At 34.1% G+C, this 20,468-nt stretch overlaps 1 protein-coding gene across 3 annotated transcripts; it reads right to left on the bottom strand.

The window, feature by feature from the left end:
* Positions 1-841: 841 nt before the first annotated feature.
* Positions 842-18,847, bottom strand: LOC105257196. Of its 3 annotated transcripts, none has more exons than XM_011267658.3 (8): positions 18,091-18,607; positions 6,781-7,048; positions 3,837-4,109; positions 2,928-3,226; positions 2,448-2,755; positions 2,143-2,326; positions 1,893-2,071; positions 842-1,725 (listed from the first exon to the last, which is right to left on the bottom strand). In XM_011267658.3, exons 2-8 carry the CDS (start codon positions 6,950-6,952, stop codon positions 1,278-1,280), a joined length of 1,863 nt encoding a protein of 620 aa, XP_011265960.2. In that variant the 5' UTR covers positions 6,953-7,048; positions 18,091-18,607; the 3' UTR covers positions 842-1,277. The 3 variants fall into 3 exon arrangements, with proteins under 3 accessions (XP_011265960.2, XP_025267281.1, XP_011265958.2); XM_025411496.1 differs by lacking the exon at positions 18,091-18,607 and adding an exon at positions 18,765-18,847 and having other exon boundaries at positions 843-1,725; positions 2,928-3,229; XM_011267656.3 differs by having other exon boundaries at positions 843-1,725; positions 2,928-3,229; positions 18,091-18,606.
* Positions 18,848-20,468: the final 1,621 nt, after the last annotated feature.

The following is a 20,468-nucleotide window of genomic DNA, read 5'->3' as shown; positions in this document are numbered from 1 at the left end:
AACATTTATATAAGTTACTGTAACTTATAGAGTTTATGCAATCTTTGTACAAAGATAGCATATCGTCAGAGTTTTGAAGTAAATTTAAAAAATATATATATATATATATTTATTTATTATATTTTTTGTACGATTTACGTTGTATAGTAAAATAAATTGATGAGCATAAAGCTTAATGTAGTGAAGCTAGCACAAACTTTTGTAGATTATTATTAAAATAGAACGATGTTAAATGAATGTTTTAATTTTATACAATATTAAATATAAATCACATCAATTTCTATTAAACTACAAAATTGGGATCATTCTTTCGTCTATTGTTTAACATCAAGTTTTTTATATAACTTTTCGTTTCTAAATTTCATGAAATATTAACATCAATTGAACGCTTGTTTCACTTTAAATGTATAATTTTTAGAAACTACTGAGTATATATATATAAAGGCAACATTTTTTTAATTTTCTTTTATGAAATTAGATCTATACATTTTCATAAAATCGAGGTAAATATCTTTCATCTGAGTACTTTTTCTATTAAATCAAATCATCATTTTCAAGATCGAAAATGAGAAATACATATACGTCGTTAAATTTATATCTTGTATTAAAATATAATAAATTCCAAATTTTTTCTCTTTCGTTTCCTCTTTCTTATACACAATTTTAATAATGTTTTGTAATCTAATATTGCTTTGCTTTCTAAAAAGAAAAAATATTCACATAACATATTATAGACTAATTACAAGATTAATAATGTTAAAATCTAATAACGAATTTTACTGAGAAAAATATATATATAAGCAAACATTTTTCAATGTACCTTCGCATAAATATTAGATATCATCAAAAAATTTTCTACACAGATTTTAAAAATTAATGTATGATAACCCGCACATCACGTAAATATGTTCCAAAAAACTTTACCCTGAATTTATAACCACAGTTTGATGGAAGGCACAACATATATAACCATAACAATTAATTGTAAAATGGCACAAATTCATCTCTATCTTTAAGCACAATAAATTAAAACAATAGTCGTACTCTTACAAATAGCTAATACAGAATTGACAAAAACTATTAAATTATACAAATAATAAAAAAGAAGCTAAGAAGATAAGAAGCTAAGGTTAATCAATTCCACATTTACGAGAAATGTATGAGTGTGGAGTATCTGATATATCATTTATAGAATGGCAAAACGCACTACACTCGTTGAGATTCGAATATATTATTATTGAAAATGAAAGATTTACCCACGTTGAGAAACTCGTTGTTTAGCTGTATCCTAACTGCACTTTACGACATTGGCAAAGCCATTTGATAATACGCGCGTTTCGCTCGACGATACTTGGCGGATCGTTTACCCTTTGATTGCACTCGTCATTACCCATACCAATGCTGCAGTTGTTTTGCCACTGGTTACTCTGATTTGTCTGATTATTGCTGACCCAGGAATAGAGACCTAATGCTGAATCTACAGAGCTGACACTGTCGAAGAATATGGGCGACGACGATTTCGAATCAGGTTCCGTTATACGTTGATAATTATCCGAATCCAGTCCTAAACGATCAAAGAAATTCTCGAGCTGAGTCATCGATCGCGGAGGCCGGGATGATACTTTGCTGGACCGGCCGTTATCCTGGCGCCAGTATCGATCGCTGATATCTGATTTCGATCTTAAAATAGGTCGACCGCGACCTTCCTTCCAACCGTCGGAAAACCTAATACATGAAAAATGTCGAACGATATAACATCGAAAAACTAAATTATGATGTACTACACAATGCTGATCGTCAGTTTTTTTTCAGATAACTCATAAATATTCTATTATATTTATTATTAAATTATTATTAAATATATTAGATAAGCATGAAAAATATATGAATACCTTGAATTACAGGTCGGACTATAATCCGTTTGACTATTACTGCTTTCAGAATCTGGACTATAGTGTCTTACAACCGGTGGCAGTGTACCACCAATATAACTGCCTTTCCTCGATCGATCTTTTTCGGTGGAATGTTGCGTAGATGCTCCACTATCTCTGCGTATATGAGTCCAACAATCCTGGAAGATATCGATAATTAAAGTTAAACAGTTTTGCGTTGGTGTGTGTGTGTGTGTGTTTTCATCTGTACCTGTATTCTAGGTGCTGGTTCGCTGCGATGAGTGCAGTGTCCAGAAGAACCACCAGAGTCTCTGGCTGTTGCGCCATGGCTCAACTTACTGGAACCCGATGATTTCTGCGTTCGTCCACCTGAGGATAATACACTGCTTGCATCACCACCACCAGATCCCAAAGATCGCCTAATATGGCGGGAGCTAAAAATCAATGAGAAATTCGCTAATTAATTACTTTGTTTTTTAGAATTTGCTGCCCTGTAAAATTAGATACAATGTATTTATTAATATGCGCTAAAAGAATTTAGATTAAATCATTTACCTGCGATAACAAACAGCATCACGCTTAAAACTGTGATCCGAATAATCTGAACTAGTTTCATAATCCGGACAATTGCTCGTGTTCGTAGCTTGATGATGGGCAGACGGCTTCGCCGATAATTTCGTAGATGCGCGCGGTGAGAGTGACGCCCGACGACGTGTGCTTGTGTGGAGATCCGGCAAAGACTTGTGGCATATCGTATTTTCCACCGACGGGGAGCTATTTGACTTGCGACTAGATCTTCCAGAAGTGTGCGAGTGCGAATTGCTTCTGCCGAATTTGAAACGAACATCCTGCGGCGGGCAATGCTGCAAAACAAATATAATATAATGTTATAATCAGCCACTTATCGATGAGGATGCATATATAAATTTTCTTAAGAAAACAAAACATGTTGGAATACTTTACAAAACTTGATATGACTGTAATAATATGTTATATTAACGCGAGGGAGATATCGTTATCGCAACTTTTTCTCACCAGCATACGATCCTCGTCTCGACAGCCAGGCGAGAGACTTCCAGGCGAATATCGAAATTTCTCTTCTCGCGTCACGGACACGCCGTTGCTTTGTGTCGTACTTTGCGGCGGACTATCCGAAAAGAATACGTTCTCCTTGCTATCAGTGTTTAATAGTCGACGCAGCTTCGTTTGCAATTGATCGCCTCCAGTACTGCTCGGGGGCCCTGAAATCGTCCGTCTTTGGGGAACCGGAACCAAACGTGGGCTTTTCGGTGGCAGCGCGGGTGGCAGTGTTTGTTGAGGACTCAGGATTCCGTCTACTATGCAAAACAGTAATCTTTTATGATGATTTGTGCTATTCCATAAGAAACATGTAAGTAGTAAATAATAATAAAATATTTATTTTACGTAATAATATACGTGGTACTAAAATATTTATACATAAATTCTCAAAAAAACTGATCAATTCCACTTTATGTAGATTTTTTCTTAATTTTATTATTAAAACACTAATCACGTTTTAGCAAGAAAATTAATAAATTTATAATAAGTGAAATTGAGATCAGAGTTTACCTTCTCTGAGAGAGAGAAAAGCTTTTGTTATATATTATTTATATTATGTATATTTTATATGTACATACACATAATAATGTGTGTGTACATGTAAAATTTATAATACTTGTATTTACTTGTAAAATTTATAATACTTGTATTATAACTTTATAATAATGTAATAATAAATATAGTATAATAATATATAAATATGTATCAAATATAATTTTAGTTTCTCGCAAAGCGATAAATTTCCAGATATAGCCTTTTCTCAATTGGATCATGGACAACACATATATGTTACGGAATCACACTTGTATGTCCCTTATGGGACACACCGAAACCTTAAGCTACGGGATTTCTTTGGTGACTTACGTCTGTCCTGTTCGTGACACGAGGCCCAGCAGCAAGGCGGTGTCATGGGGGTTGGCTGTAACTGTGACGGCGACGTCGGCTGCATCGGACAGGCGGACGAGTTGCCGGTGCATTTTCGCAATAATCTGGGAGGTGGTGCACCAGGAGCGCTCAGTTGTGAAACCTGTAGATGGCCGCTGTTTTTCAGCTCTTGTTTCCGATCCAGCACGGTCTCGCTTTTCACATAAAAGGCTTTCGTCTCCTGTAGCAGTTCCACGGCGCTCTTCCGTTTGCCTGAGGCACATATGGAGAAGGGAAAAAACCGTTAAAAGATTACCATAAGCGACATACTCCAATGTAAACAATCTGCTTCCTGAAAAGTGGAAGGAAATATCACTTTCTGGCCATCGAGTTTAAACCAAGTGTAGACAGACCTCGTATAGTTACTAAATTTATGAAAACTATCACCATTTTTGTAGACTATTAATTTCTAACAGTCTAATTTCTGATATTTATGTCTATGAAATTCACGGAAGTGTCATATTTCATTACAAATGTTTTTATTTGAAGCTTATGTCAATGAAAATTTGATAAAAAATTTCTTATCTCAAATTATCTAAAATTTATCTCATTTTTATTTATTCTTATATTTATAATAAAGAAAGAATGCCGAGAAAGATAATCACAATATAGGAATTTATAGCTTTGATATTTATTTCGATATTTTTATTTAAAAATGTAGCAAAGTGCTAATGTGGGACGTGTACGAACAGAGCAATTGCATACGAAATAGAATCTTGTTGCCAATTAGAGCGTCTTCGTATAATCTTACTTATTCTTAGTAATTGGCAATTTGGCCAATTTCATGTAGGTTCACAAACCGGATATCCTCGATACGTAGAAATTCTCACGAAGCAGTTAGTCTCCATGTTAAAAAAAAATCAGTGTTAAGCAGCTCTATTAAATAATAAATATAAAAATTTAAATATCTTTCATTAATATCTATTTGTAAAATTGCTAATTTCTCGAATTAATTTGCTCGTATTTTTAAAGAATTTTGGAATAAAGTACTTTTTATTACAAATAAGTTTAATAATGTATATTCTTTCGAATTATTGGTTTTCACATAATCTGACAATTTTTTTCATTCCGTTGTAGATTGATTTCGTCAATACCACAGAAAGTATCCGAGAATACTTGTGAGAAGTTCTGGACCGATGGAAAAGAGACAAATTTTCCTTTTCATCTCGCGTCGCGTCCCGGTCTCTGTTTCTGCGGCATCATCGACCGATCGCGTCATCGTGCGACAACACATGTGCGCGTATATACATCTCGAACACTTGGTTAAGCGGCAGAGGGCAAGTGTTAACGGATGAACGACAGCATCTGCACGTACTCCTGTTTTCGCGCGCGGACTCGCTCTGTTCGCGTTGCCACTGATTGACGACATGTGCCCGCCACCGACACGCACATGTCCCCATGGAGAATGCCGATAGATAAAATTCCCCGGTGCACATCTCTCCTCGGAGAGACAACCACCGACTGCGATAATGACAAGGACGCATAGCGGTGATAAAAAGAGCCTGGACGACAGAAGCGTAACATCAAAGCTACACATTATAATGTGGTACATATGGCGAAATCGTCGAAAGAACATAAAAAGCAAATGGACTTTCCATCGTTTGATGCTCATTGATGTGGAACAACTGATTCTTTTCAACTGATTTACAGATGATGTGGGAAAGCTTCAATATATTAAGATATAAGGAAGAATTTCAATTTGAGAATTTAAATAAATTTTTTTACAAATTTCTTGTAAATCAGAATAGCCGTTTTTTGTATATATTCATATATCTATAACACATATTCAATAATTTCAAATGCAATAAGCTTGTAGTAATGACACGATTTATGAGACAAATGATAACGTAAGTTATGATTTTTTTCCTTTTCTTTTATAAGGTACTTTTCTTTTACAAATATTTTATAAGGTACTTTTCTTTTACAAATATTTTTATAGAGGTACGCGAAATATATTTATCTTTTCTTTTGTGTTAAATGACGTTATATTGTTAATAGGGAAATATTTTTTTGCATAATTGTGGAATACATATATATATGTAATGACGCACACACACTATCACAATGTTGAATTTATTCAGTCGAATCGCGGCATTACATTCGCTATAAATTGTCGAAACGAGGCTATCGGACTATCGGCGTTCGTCCTTAATCGAATGTGACACGGTCTCACAATGAAACGTTAATGACAAAGATAAGCCGAATTGTCAAAAGCCAAAAAATGGAACGGATTGAATGGACGATTTTTTATTGGAATATACGTACTTATAACTAGAAGAAAAGAAAGAAAAATTATGCACACATTTTAAATCGTAATCTTCAGATAAAAAACGAATTTTTATCCTATAGATATATATATAGATATTTATCCACTAGATATATGAATGATCGTTTAAAAAGTAACCTATCTGAATCAAGCGAACAGAATGTATATGTTAAAACTAGAGTGCGCGAAATTACCATCCATAGCAACTTTTTGCCCTAATGAACGATCAAGTTAATTCGCGTCTTCTAATAATTCAAAATTGGTAGCATGTTACTTCTCTTTTCGTTAAATAGGTATATATAATAGTATTATTTATATTTATGTATTATTTATATAATATTACTTATATATATATATATATATAATTATATTATTTGCATAATTTTACTGATATCATACATTATTTGGAATGTATCCTCTATTATTTTATATAAATCAACATAAATACGTCGGTCATTCACTAGTGAAGCTAAAATAGAAATTTGTTTCATCTGACAAGACTTTGAAACGATTCGAGATGCGTGTATAAATTTGTTTCTCTTTTTTTCAAATATACACATCAACGTCCCTAACGCATCGATTCGTGATGCGATTTGCAATGCATTGCTTGATTTTCACCTGTATGATCGGAGTGCCGATGATGATTTCTAACGTACGGCGGTGCAGGATGTCTAGCCTGCTGCATATCCCAGTAAGGATTCCGGCTGTTTCCGAAATTGTTCACTCTCGGCTGTTGCGAGGGCGAGGACGACGATTGCTTGCAAGGCAACCGAGCCATGGCAGTCATCATCTTCTTTACGGAATCTAAGCTGATTTACTTCATTGACGTCTCGCTCAATTTGTTACGCCGTCGTTTCAACCCCATTTTCGAGCTATTGTCTGTTCCCTGAAAAAAATTACAATGAAATAATCACATAAGAGATAAGCGAAAATAAGTTTATTTAATGCTACGTTACATGTATGTGATTAAAAAATTGATTTTATATTTTTATAATAATATAATAATATATTTAAAATAAATTTTGATCATATTTATATTAAATATAAATTTACACATATACATTTATTAATATTAATATTATTATTGTAATTTAATAAAAAATTTAAATCCGCCAATAAATGCATTTCATACGCAATGTAGTTAATAATATAATGACCATTGTTTCAAGGGAATATTAAGAAATTTCGTGGCGAATAGAATTAAGAGCACGTGAAATTCACTTGAACATCGAGTGAGAAAGTGCTAGTTCTCGCGTCTAGTTTAATATTTATCAAACTAGTTATATTCAATACTCGATCACGAGACCAGATGCTTCGCCATTACCATAATACCGATTCCGTAATGCAGGGACTACCTGTTTGCCTTACAAAAGGATAAAATGTATGCGACATCGAAGGAACATCTGCAGCTCTCCTTACCAGATCCTATTCTATCAATAGTAACCCCAATTTACACGATCGCATCGTCACTTGTTCGATAGCTCATGTTTATAGATCTAGTAACAATACTTTAAATTGGTCAATATATTCATGTAAAAATTGGCGAAAGTTTTAAGATCTTTATACAGATTGTCATATTATACTTATTTATGCACCAGATACATCATAAGATATATTTGAGATGGTGACAATTTAATAAATTTTAATCGTAAGCTAATTTAGGTATGTAACTTATACAATAAAAGTCACATCTTTGTCTAGTCATCTTCAATAATATCACTATATATACCAATTTAATGCAATTTTAATTAAATTTAATTGAAAGCTAAAATTGAACTAAAATTTATTAATCGCAATTTTATTATTTTTTCTTTTATATAATTTAACAAATATTACAAAATTTAAATTTTATTAAAATTCATCGTCCTTAATCCTAAATATAATCCTACTCATTTTAATTTTCAATTTATTGAAAGTCCTTTATTGAAAATACAAAAAAATGAATTTAAATTTTTCATAAAGGATCAATTATGAGATTCTACGTGTATATCGAGTAGCTCAACAAAAAAAAAGTTTCTAACGCAAAAAATTCAAATGCTCGATCAGCAATTTCGATATTCGATATCGAATGACGAAAGTATCGATACCGAAATGAAATTTGAGCGCGGTTCCACGTGCGGTCCAAGCGTTGGCATTTCGGTTGGCGAACGTTATATCTCTCGCTGTTGAAACAGGAGGATCGTTCGATTTGACCGAGCAAAAAGCTTGGCGGCGGAGTCCTTCTCGTCTCTCCGACAGCACATGCATGTGCAACAACCGCCTTCGTGCAACACGTAAAGGCGGCCGATAATATCGCGGCAAGTATGTCTACGTGTCTGTCGCCGATGTGACGCGTTCGACGAACGGTATCCATCCGTGCATGCACGTACAGAAGCGTGCGCGTAAACGTGAGATGTCCTAACTGCATCGGACACCGCCAGGACATGCATCGGCGATCGCGCGGCGCGTGTAAGCATTCGCACGATTGGAGTAAACCGACACCAGCTGTCGTACGATTTGTATTAATCATTATTTTTCGTCGACCCGGCAAAGAAGATACGACACGCGTTGAAGTTACACCTTTCAATTTGGAAGGAAGCATTCATTTCCGAACGAAATTTTCGAAGCTTCGCCGATTTTTCATCGGAGAAGTTACTTTCTCGAATTTCAGACGCGGTATTTCATTTTGTTGCTATTCAATGACACTCGGTAAATTGGAGTACGTGCAAGCGTAAACGAAGTTTTAATATCATGTTGTTTAAAAAATAAAAAAAAAAGGAAAAAAGCTATCGACTATTGTATCGCATGTCGCGAGTTGGATGAAATCACAATAACACATCAATGAGCGCGCTGATCGCATTATTGCGGATGAACGTGACGAACATGATGAAACTTCGAAAGGCGAGATTCCACGTTCGCGCTTGAAAAGATAAAAGTCGTCCCAATATCAATCCCATACCACAGATTTTATGTTTCTACGTTCTTCGTTCACGCGATAAACACAATAGGAAAAGGAACATGCTGTTTTGTGGACGTCACACACATGTGCGTTATCATACGCATAGTACCGCCTACGCACAGCACTTGCGTGAGCGCTTGTCTCCGTTGATTATTGTTTGCATAGTCTGTTAGAGATCGCCCGTAGAGAACGGAAGCCTACGAAAGCGATAAACTGTGGTGGTGTCATCCTGTTTAAAGGAATAATTAATAACCGATTGTAAAAAATATCTTCTTTAATCGATTATTCCTAAGATGTAAAATTTAATTCATCCTCTTTTCAATTTCGTTTCTAATGAGAAGACTAGTTAAATCACGTTTAAGAATAATTAATTTTTAATTATTGTGTTTATAGGAACTAGATCGTGAAAACAATCGAGTAAAAGTGTATATTTATTATTAGCAAGACTTATATATTATTTTGCTTAATGCAACTTTTTCTTTTTGTAATATATTTATATCTCTGATATATCAAAATAGCATAATCATACATATGCATTAAAGTGGAATTAACTAATATCTTTATAGATCACACTATACTAAAATATAAAAAAAGCGAACTATTTTATATTTGTACAGTAAAGAGTGTTATATGCGGACTTGTAAATTATAATAATAGGAATGTATAGGAAATTATTAACCCACATATCTATAAAGGGTTAAAATTTGCGGAGGATGATCGCCTTCGCCTTCACCTTCCGCAAAGTTGTTTACCGTTTCGAACAAAATATAAATCTCACTTGTATATAATACAGAATGATTAAACATTACAAAATTAGCGAGTTATATTCTATATCTATCGATTTCTATAGTAATTTAAAATTTTCTAAGTAATTTAAAATTTTTTTATGCAGCTAATTCTCAAATTATATATTTATTCAAGACCACTTGAAACTTAACGAAGAATAAAATTATCTGTTTGCATTTTCAGAAGATCTCTTTTGCATCTCTTAATTCCTGAAAAGCCTTTTCCACTTATTTATGACTGAAGAACAGTCGTTGGTTCCTTCACGAAAAAAAATCGATTCTAAATAAATCAAAGAATCTGTAGATGAAAGATGGCTCTGTTGGTTCGAATGTGTTCCGAACGAGTTAAACGCGTAACAGCCGCAAAAAACGTCAAGCCCAGCAGCGACCGGTGATCGTATATCTGCTCATAAACCATCGACGGATATGTCGAATGAATCCGCCTGGTCAACAGTTTATGATACGCGCTCAGCAATTGACCTATATTGTGTAGTATGTTACAGGAAGAGCTCGTGACTAAATTATCAGGACGATGAGGGTACTGACGACGCATCGACGAGCGTGAGGGTGACTTAATTAGCCAATTACTGCCGCGTAGTCGGTGGTCTTAGACCAGCGAGTAATGGGACAGAGAGAGAGAGAGAGAGAGAAGGATCCGAATATCACTTGGATGAGTTTCATTACTGAAGGGCGAGAACTCGCCACCGAGGGTACGATATACCACCCGAATCCAGGACAAGGCGATTGAAACGTCAGCTTTATCCTTGAACGGCGCAAAAGGATTCTCGGCTCTCTGGCGGAATCAATTCGCCGCTATTTTCTTGTTCGCATTTTCACGTAAACTTGCCTATCCTGACAGGTCTTGTTAAACATTGTAATAGAATTCGAAGAGAGCGTGGATGATCGCAACACATGTTACATTTACAATATTTTTGTAACCTTGTCCCAGATGTGGTTCTCTGATAAAAAATATCGTCCTCTTTAAGAGAGAGAAATGTAAATTATTGCAATTGTGACTTGATAAATAATGTTTGCTGGAATTCATCCTATTTTACAAATTGTAGTCGAATTTACATGTTAAATTTTTTATAAAATGTAATGATACATTTCTTTCTTAAAGATAGTAGACATATTTCGCGATATTCGCGGCTTTTAAGATTATATGGGATAACATCATATATAGCAAAATAATTGCGACAAAAATTGCACTCGACAAATAATATTAATGACATTTTAAAGAGCGCGATGAATCTCTCTGCCCCCTTTACGCGGAGTCTTTCGTGAAACAAATCGCACGCTACTTCCGCCTGTAACTTTCTGATTATTTGCCACGCGTAACAAAACGTTAGCCTAGCATATCCAGCATAGAGGGGAGCAGGATGTGTTCATCGTCTAGTTCCGCGTAATTTCTGCGAGCAACCAATGGTTGACGATGTGTATGAGCAACGTGTACGGTTACGCGGTTAAATGTTAGTAATTGTTTGTTATTCCATCATGTTCCGCAAACGAATTACACGAATTATAGTCTGCGAAAAGAAAAGCGAGACAACGTAACGCTATATTTTTTTCGAAAGAAACCGCATTTTTCTTCCGGGTCTCAAGACTTTCCGCTCACATCGCAGTCGCACTCATTAACGCGAGAGGGAGACGAAAATAATTGTCATGAGAAAGATATTTTTCTTTCGTCCTTTCGTTCTTTCGGTAACAACGGCATTTAAATGAAACGTCGCATATGGCGGAACTTATCAGTTTATTGAATGAGAAGGGACGGTTCTCTCTGGAAATACAAATGCAACGTGTGCGTCGCGCGACTGAATAGAATGCCATCGGGGTAACACGTGGATGTTTGTAATGACCTTCACGTTCACTCAAGGAAACGTATACGTGACATAAAATATATCGATCTTTCTGTCATAGATTTCCGGTTTTGTCTGGGCCAATATCGAGCCAACCGACCACGTACCAGCAACTTCGCCAGCTTATACAGCTCCAACAGTGTTCATTCATTCTCTATTAATATATTTTCTATCTTTCCGGTTCTACCTCGCGATGTACTTGAAGTGTTCAAACCAAGAGACAGAGTGGATTTAGCGAAACGAATCTGAGATAAAACTCATTGTCTCATTGACTGCATCTTTTACACGTCGTTGCCTGGAAGAAAATGATACTGGAACAAGCCAAGATCTTACAAACACGCGAGCGCATTCAAATATCTTCTACGATAAGCTCGGAAAAGTTTTGGGATATATAATAATTAATTATATTAATTATTTATAATAATTAATGCTGCTGCAAAGTTCATCGAAAAATACAATCTTTCCTCGTGAATTTACAGATTAAAAATGTTATCATGCGAGTAAAGTTTAATTAACCATGGTTTAATTAATCCTCTATACACAAGGGGGTGTATTCACACCCCGAACAGCCTTTGAGCGCACCCTACTAACCTTCACGAGGCACGTAAACGGAAGGTTAAAGATATCTTTTATACGTCATACGTATATAATGACGTCGGTGCAACTTTACGTTTTTATACTTTTAGTTTTACGATACATGTCATACTATGTTTTTTTGCATTTCGTTACGTAAAGGTGCACGTAGGGTCACTTTGCTTTCGTTATTTTTTTAATAGCATCATTAACAAAAATTTAATTAAATTGCAGCATTTTAAGAAGTTATCTCGCATCTAAGAAAATAACGAGCAAAGAACGACGACTGTGGAAAGCTTGAAATTAAAGTTTGCAAATTAAGTAATGTTAGCGACATATATATTTTCTATACTTATACATCTAGTTTAATTATCTAAAACATAACAGAAATTCATAAACTTTAGTGCTCTTAACGGTCGAAAATATTACTGCATACAACAAAATTTTGCCTATTGACGCTTTTAATTACTTCTAATTTCAGTACTCGTTTTTTCCCGTTTCTGTTTATTTGTTAAATTAAGAAAAGGGATTTTGTTTCTGTTTGCATACAATACCGCGGATCGATACACACCACTTTCTCTGACCATTCGTCGGCGCGCTATTTCCATCTCGCTTTTGACATTGAATTCAGCTTCATGCATTCCCGAGGAACAATAGACGAAGCCACTCTATAGGGAGCGAAAGTAGCATAGACAAACCCTAGATATGTGGTTTCAAATAAAATCACTTAGAACACTGACAATGAATGCTGTCTGGGAAAAAGTCGCGAATATAAATTGTTGATAAATTTAAATATAAATTTAAATATAAATGAGAAAGAGATACGTTTGAATGGTAAACTTAAATACACGTAATTTTAATAAGCATTTAATTGAATCGTGACTCTCTGCTTCCGTTCTCCAATGTATTACGATAATTATCAACAAACATTCGTCGCCGCATCGTTCGTGCGTTTACGAGATTTCGCGATTGAATTCGCTCCGATATTGCTTTACGAGCGACGATGACACACGGAGTCGTTACGCGAGTTTCGAAGCGGCTGCTCCGTCATTTCTCTCCAGTTGCTTCGCCCTCGAAATGTTTTCATATCACAAAGTGTACCGGGGAACACAACCAGCCGTATCTCCCGTGTTTTGAAACGCTCGCGTGGCTTACAAAAGGCCGTCGCAGTGGAAAACCGGTACGGAAAATGTCACGGCCTTGTCTCCTAGAGCTTGTTTCGATATCAAGCGATTACAAGCGCAAATATTGTCCCAGTCGAGATCACGTCGAGGATCACGAAATGGCAACGAGATAATGAAACTTAATGATTTCGCGTAATTCTCGATGCCCCGATAGAAATTCTACGAATTCCGGATGCGGAAACGATATCGGTAGCGTGAAACGTTAACGGAGGCGAATGCCTGATGGAGGTTTAGATTATTTTTAAGTGGGCGTAATACGCGGATATATACACAGCAGCATCTGCGATTATAATTTAAACGCGTGCAACGGTGTTAACGAAGCATATCGCTGGAAAGACGAGCAGCTGTTCCTCCCCTCCAAATTCCAATTGGCATTAAACGTTATTTTTCAAATGTTTTTCCAGTGCAAATGTCGATGTTCAAAGAACCGGGTAACGGTTTTCAAGTAACTATCAATTTGTCGCAAATATATTACTGCTTCAACGAACGTTTTCCGCATATTTCTATGTAATAATAAATCTAGTTAAAACTTATATATATATATTTATTATTACATAAAAAAATTACATTAAATATTGCATATTATATAACACACACACACACACACATTATATATATATATATATATATATATATATACATATGTATATACATATATATATACACACACACGGTGTCCCAGTTATTTTCCGTCATCTTTCAAAGACAAGTTCCTGGGATCATTTGAAGACGATTTTTCCTCAGCGAAAATGTCAATGAAGGCCATCATTTTTTGCACGTTCCCGATTTTTGTCATCATATATCTTTGCAATTAAGTCTCAAATTAAAACTCAACTAAAGTAAACTCTTTTTATTTAAAATTAATCGAAGAATGCGGTTTTGTTAATATTTTATTTCTACAAAGCTTAGTTTACGAAAAACCCCTTATTTCCAATCACTTATAATTCGAAAATTATTAGTGCCTCGACATTTTCGTTGGGGAAAAATTATCTTCAGATGATCCCAGGAATCTGTCTTTGAAAGATGACGGAAGATAACTGGGACATCCTGTGTGTGTGTGTGTGTATGTGTGTGTGTGTGTGTGTGTGTGTGTGTGTGTGTGTGTGTATATAAAATATAATATGCAATATTTCTATATAATAATAAATTTGATTAAAATTTATCAATAGATTAGTATTATCTCTAACAAGAAAATATAATCTTTGTTTTATAGCAATTTTTTAAATAGACAATCTGATTAAGAATTGAGAAAAAGAATCTATGAATAATGCTTCGCGCTTTTATTTTAATAAATTGCACTTTAATAACCGACTGCTTTTTACAAATATATTAGCTGGGTGTATCAAGATATAATGATATGGGATTACGCAAAGTCGAAGGTATCGAAATATGATGAAGCTTTCGAAACCGGAAGGAAGTCATAATTTTCTTGTGCAACTATATATATATGACTGTGTCGATTTATTACAAACTCCCTGGAGGAACATTAGCATAAAAGTCGGTCATTCTTAAAATCTTATATGACCATCAGAGGTGTGCTTCCGGCGTGTGTCGTATATACATGTAAAAACATACAAATAATATGATTCTATATTGTGAACCATTTTTAATGCCTCGTAATGCACAACGCGTTATAATAATGGGTATACCGTAAACAGCACGCATGTACGACGGACATGCACGTAGGTGGGAAATGTGCGCCTTGTTGTTTAAAAGCTAGCGGTTTTCATCACACGTTCTCACACATGTGTGTAACTCTGTCTATCCACGAGAGATATAATAAAGTAAGATGCCAGAGGGATATAATGTGCGGCGAGCATATTTTGCGCTCGATTAGAGGCTAATGCCAAGGTTCTCTTTCTCTTGATAAAGGGTGAAGTCATCTTTATCGAGATCGAAGTACAGGGCGCGTATTTTATTTTATCATGAGCGAAAATTCAATTTCTTACGACAGAAATAGAATAATAAAAGTTCTGCGAACAATCAACGGCTCTCCAGAAAGTGTATTTATTTTTTTTATTTAAAATTATCAGCATTTTAAAAGAAAATTAATTTGAATTAATACTGATCATCCCCTCTAGTTCTGAGATATTGTTGTAGCCACATCGTAGAGCGCAAAATACGAGCATGCATTTTAAAAATCGCCAGATTATATTTTAAACAATGTGTAATTAATTTTAATTGTTTTCGACTGAATCTTATTGTTAGTATTGATGTTAGTAAATTCTAAAAAAAATTAAAAAAAAATTGTTTGGATCAATTGTAATGTCGATTTTGCTAATTACCAGAATTGACTAATTAAATCCAATTCTAAAGATATTAAAGCAACGCTCGAGTCATGCGTTTTAAAGTTTAAAAAGGAATTAGAGATAGAAATTACAGTTAATTTCAGGAAACTAGCTTTCGAAAATTTTTTTTGAGACTATCAACCATTAGTCATATCATATCAGTGATTTTCGATCGTAATTAAGTGGAAAGCGAGCTCTAGATCATAATTATATATATTATACTAAATGTTAAATGTTAAAAATAATATTAATTTTAATGTGGAAATCGATATTTAAAAAAAAAGAAAAAGGGATGAATATGATTATAATGCGACATAATTATCGTGTTTATTAAAAAGTATGAAACAAAAAATTTGAAAATAAATCCAAACGATTCGAAAATATTTTAGATATATTCTATTAAAATAAAAAGGCGAAAGCATCAAGTTAAAGTAAATTCTTTTCGATATACGTTTCAAAATACGATGACAAAACTTGCCGAATGTGCGATAATAATCGGAAGAAATTCCTGTCATGTACAACACGCGACAATATTGATTAAAGTGAAATTCTAGATGTTATAAAATGAACTTATTGTTTATAGATTAAATTGTTAATAGACCGATCATTTCAAGGAAAAATATAATCTTGTTCATCATTTATAAAATTTCGTGGAAAATAATTAATCATAAAGTTAATATATATATTTCTATAATTATTAAAAATTACATTTCTTGCCTAATATTATTTCATTTATTTATATTATTTCTTTACTTCGATAGATATTGAAAAAATTCGAAAAATCGCTTTCACTCTCTTTTTATTTTTTAGAAAGAAGTATAGATAGGTAAAGTCTCACTTAACGTTGAGTGAATGTTTATGGCCTATAATAAAATATGAAAATCGATAGGTCGAGTAAGCTTATCGCACATGAATGTAGATATCCGTGTGAACTTTATCGGGAAATTGACTGATCTTCGCAGCGCGACTGCGACGATGACGACGGGACGAGATGAAGACAGCATCCAATAGTTCAATTAACTCTAGTCTACCGGGGTAATATGAATATTTAATCGAGACAACACGATACCGAAACAAGAACGCGTTTAAATCAATGAATATATGAATGTATGTACATCATTTGTGTGCGATCATCAACGTTTATTCACGCGTCATAAAATCGATTTGCACAAACGCGTCCTTATCGCATTTAATTGATAGATGATGCTTCACATATCGGCATTTCACAACTAATAATATTCATAGAAGTAGATTTACAAAGTTAATCGAGATGATAAAATAGAAATTGTTTAAGAGAGTTGCGATATTTAACGAATTAGCGAGAATTAACGAGAGAGAACAAACAAAAATCTTTAAAACAAAATAAAGATCTAGAATCAGAATAAGTTATAATATATTAGCATTAAAGATAATAATGCATAAGGCCATACATATATTAAAATTCTTTTGAAATGAATATTTAAAAATAAAATAATTATATTTATGCGTTACAAAGAAGGCTTTCCCCTCTCGAGTTCATAATCAGTTGGAATGCATTTCGTATAATTTATGCACATTTCTCATTATCATATACGAAAAAAATATTCGTACAGCTGTCGAATTATAAATATTGAAATTGAATTATAATGTAATCAAATGTTACATTTGATGTATTAAATATATTGTTCAAAGGCAACTAAAAGCAATTAATAGCAGTTTACATTTGATAAAAATATGTGTCATTTCAAAGTCACTCTTTACATAAGAATTAGAGATAAAACTCAAATACTAAAGACTCGTTTAGTACTAGCAAAATTTAAGCAACTTTAATAAAGCATATACTTTTCATTTTTGGTCTCCATTTTTTCACATAAATATAATTATCACGATATATTACTTCGCTTAAGTTTTATAATATCTTTAGAGAAATTTAGAACCGATTTTAGCTAACTCTCATCTCCACCTTAGTCTCGATGATTAATTCAAGTCTCGTGCAATAAATGTAAATCAATATTCAACAATAGCTGATCAGTCGATGAACAAATATATCGCATACATCAATTGCGTTAATTTAAAATTTGTCGACAATAATAAGGTAAGAGCAAGCAAAAAAAAACGAAGCGGGCATATAAAGTAAGCATGTTGTGATCAGCTGCACTAGAATATGCGATATATTTTGCTCCTAAAAAATAGAAAAAAAAAGGAAAAGAAGGCAAAAAGGCTTCTCTAAATGCGTGCAATTGCGACACGCGAACTGTACGAAAAGTATGTGTATGTATATGATCCTTATAGACATATATGTACACATTTCGAACAGGTACTCACAATTGATGTTGCAGCGTCAGCATAGCGGCGTTTTCGGGAAAAGGGACGCGGCGAAGAGGACAACACCGCGAGGAGCGCACACTCGCATCCAGGATGTACTGGGTCTACGGGACGTGTTTAGCCACGGCTGATCAACGGCCGGCGACGGCCGAGACGCATCCGGCTTGCGTAAGCAACGCGAGAACTTGCTAACCGAACGACCCTCCCGCGTGCGAGAGCGAGGAGATACACGGATGATATACGCGGTCGCGCTCACGTTCGATAGACCGCCGCGTCTCGCTTTGACATAATATATCCGCCGACTGACCCCGCGAACCCCCGCGACTGGTTCGGTTCTCGACAGCTCCGCGTTCTGCTCTGCTCCTGCTCCGCTCTCGTCGATTCGTTCGCTCGATCGCGGCGCACGGCAACGGCAGCGCTCGCTACGACAGCCTAGAGAGGGGAGAGAGAACGCGTGTCGGCGTCGCGTATAATCCCACGTTCTGACGTTAGGCGCTCAACGCGCTCAATGATGGTCACTGGGAGAGTTCCGATAATTTATAGCGGATTCGTGGTTGCCTTCGCGCGCTAAAGGCTGTTGTACATGAAATCGCTCAAATATGTTGCAGCGAAAGCACTTTGACATTTTGAGATAAACGACATATGCATTTTGTTGAGTAACGCGATAACATTACCTCCGATTCACCTCAAATATGCAGATTTTCTCTTGATAACGGATGCATTTGATGTTATATCGGAAGAAACCTTGCTCCTTTTGCTTCGAAACATTTGTGATGTCAAGTGAAGGTGGTTATCCAAGAGTATCAACCAATAAGTATGTGCAAGAAATATTACTAACAGAAGAAATATTACTAAGAGTACTGATTGGCGCTGGCATTGGAAAAAACTAGAAATTCTCTATCCGATAGCCAATCGTATGTCTGATAAATTCATACGTTACAATCGCAACACACGTAATTCTTATCGAAGGAATTCTACTCATCTACGATTATTTACCAAATTTTCCTTCTTACTTTTTGTTCTCTAGACTGTCTTCAATGCTTGATTTACATATATGATATACATGTATGACAGAAAATTACACATAATAGATCAATAAGCATATAACTTTTCACGTTTTCGATTGCAAACAAAGATTATTATATAGCAGAGAGGAGAAGGAGAGATTATCTGCTTTTAGGTGATAGATAAATTCTCATAAACATAATAATATATATAACAATAATTATACATAATAACAGAGAAAATTGTTCCTCTTTCTTACCCCCCCTTCCCTTCTCGTTAGAGAGAGAAAACTAGACGCACCTATTTTCCATCCTTTTTTATCTGTCTAGTGATCTCTTAGTGTCCCTAAAAGATATCTTCTAGGGAAACTAGTGATCCTGAAAGCAGTGCGCCCTCTGTGGACATAAAAACATGGACGTGAACTACTGTCTATCAATGTTCTCAATGGGTAACATGCACATAATGTGCACAATTTCTGGTTGTGTTCTATGCTTTAAAGTGTTTATACAAACACTAACATATTAGAATTAATCAAATCATTTTATCTGTGATAATGTGTAATTTTGAATAGTAATTAAAAAGTACATATTATGCAAATATAATCAATATTTTTTTTCTATTTTTGACATTCTTCAAGGTGGATTAGATAGAGTATACAAATTTATAATTAAAAAACAGCTAAATATGTATAAAAATTTTAAAATAATATATATAATTGAAAATAGAAAAAACATAAAAAATTGTAACAATTTAAAAATCGCATAAAGTGTAAGGATAAAAAAGTCTATATGAAAAGTATATATTAATATATTGTATATTATTATAATATTCTGTATATATGCATTTTTCTCTCTTTCATATATTACAAAACAAAATACTATTTCATTTTTTTTATATTATATTTTGAAATATTTTATAAAAAATTTTAAATGTATTATTGTATTCGATAATTCTAGAAAACAGAATGCAGAATTAATAGCCAAAAATAAGATATAGTCAATGTTGTTACTGTATTGTGCGAAATATGATGTAATATTAATTGCGCACAATTGCAATAATTAAAAATATTTTTTAACTTTTCTAAATTATTATCATAAAATATATTTTTTCTTGAAAAAAGAAATATCTCGATTAAATTATTCCGTAAATGAGATAATGTGATCATGTTCAATAGAAAAATAAAAATATAATAATTTATATACGTGTGTAATTATATGTAACTTATATACGTGCCCGCGCGCGCTACAATTTCATGTGTTTATTTTTAATTAAAACAAAGTAAATTGTTCATTAAAAATGGGTAAAATGTAATATAAAACAAACAAATGCATTTTTTTATAACATATTTTCATTGTCTTATAAGTCTATGGTAA

This window comes from Camponotus floridanus, unplaced genomic scaffold, assembly GCF_003227725.1.
Source record: "Camponotus floridanus strain SB8 unplaced genomic scaffold, Cflo_v7.5 scaffold4, whole genome shotgun sequence".
Taxonomy (NCBI): domain Eukaryota; kingdom Metazoa; phylum Arthropoda; class Insecta; order Hymenoptera; family Formicidae; genus Camponotus; species Camponotus floridanus.
The sequence above is the reverse complement of the archived record's forward strand: the minus strand, read 5'-3'. Positions and strand labels throughout refer to the sequence as shown.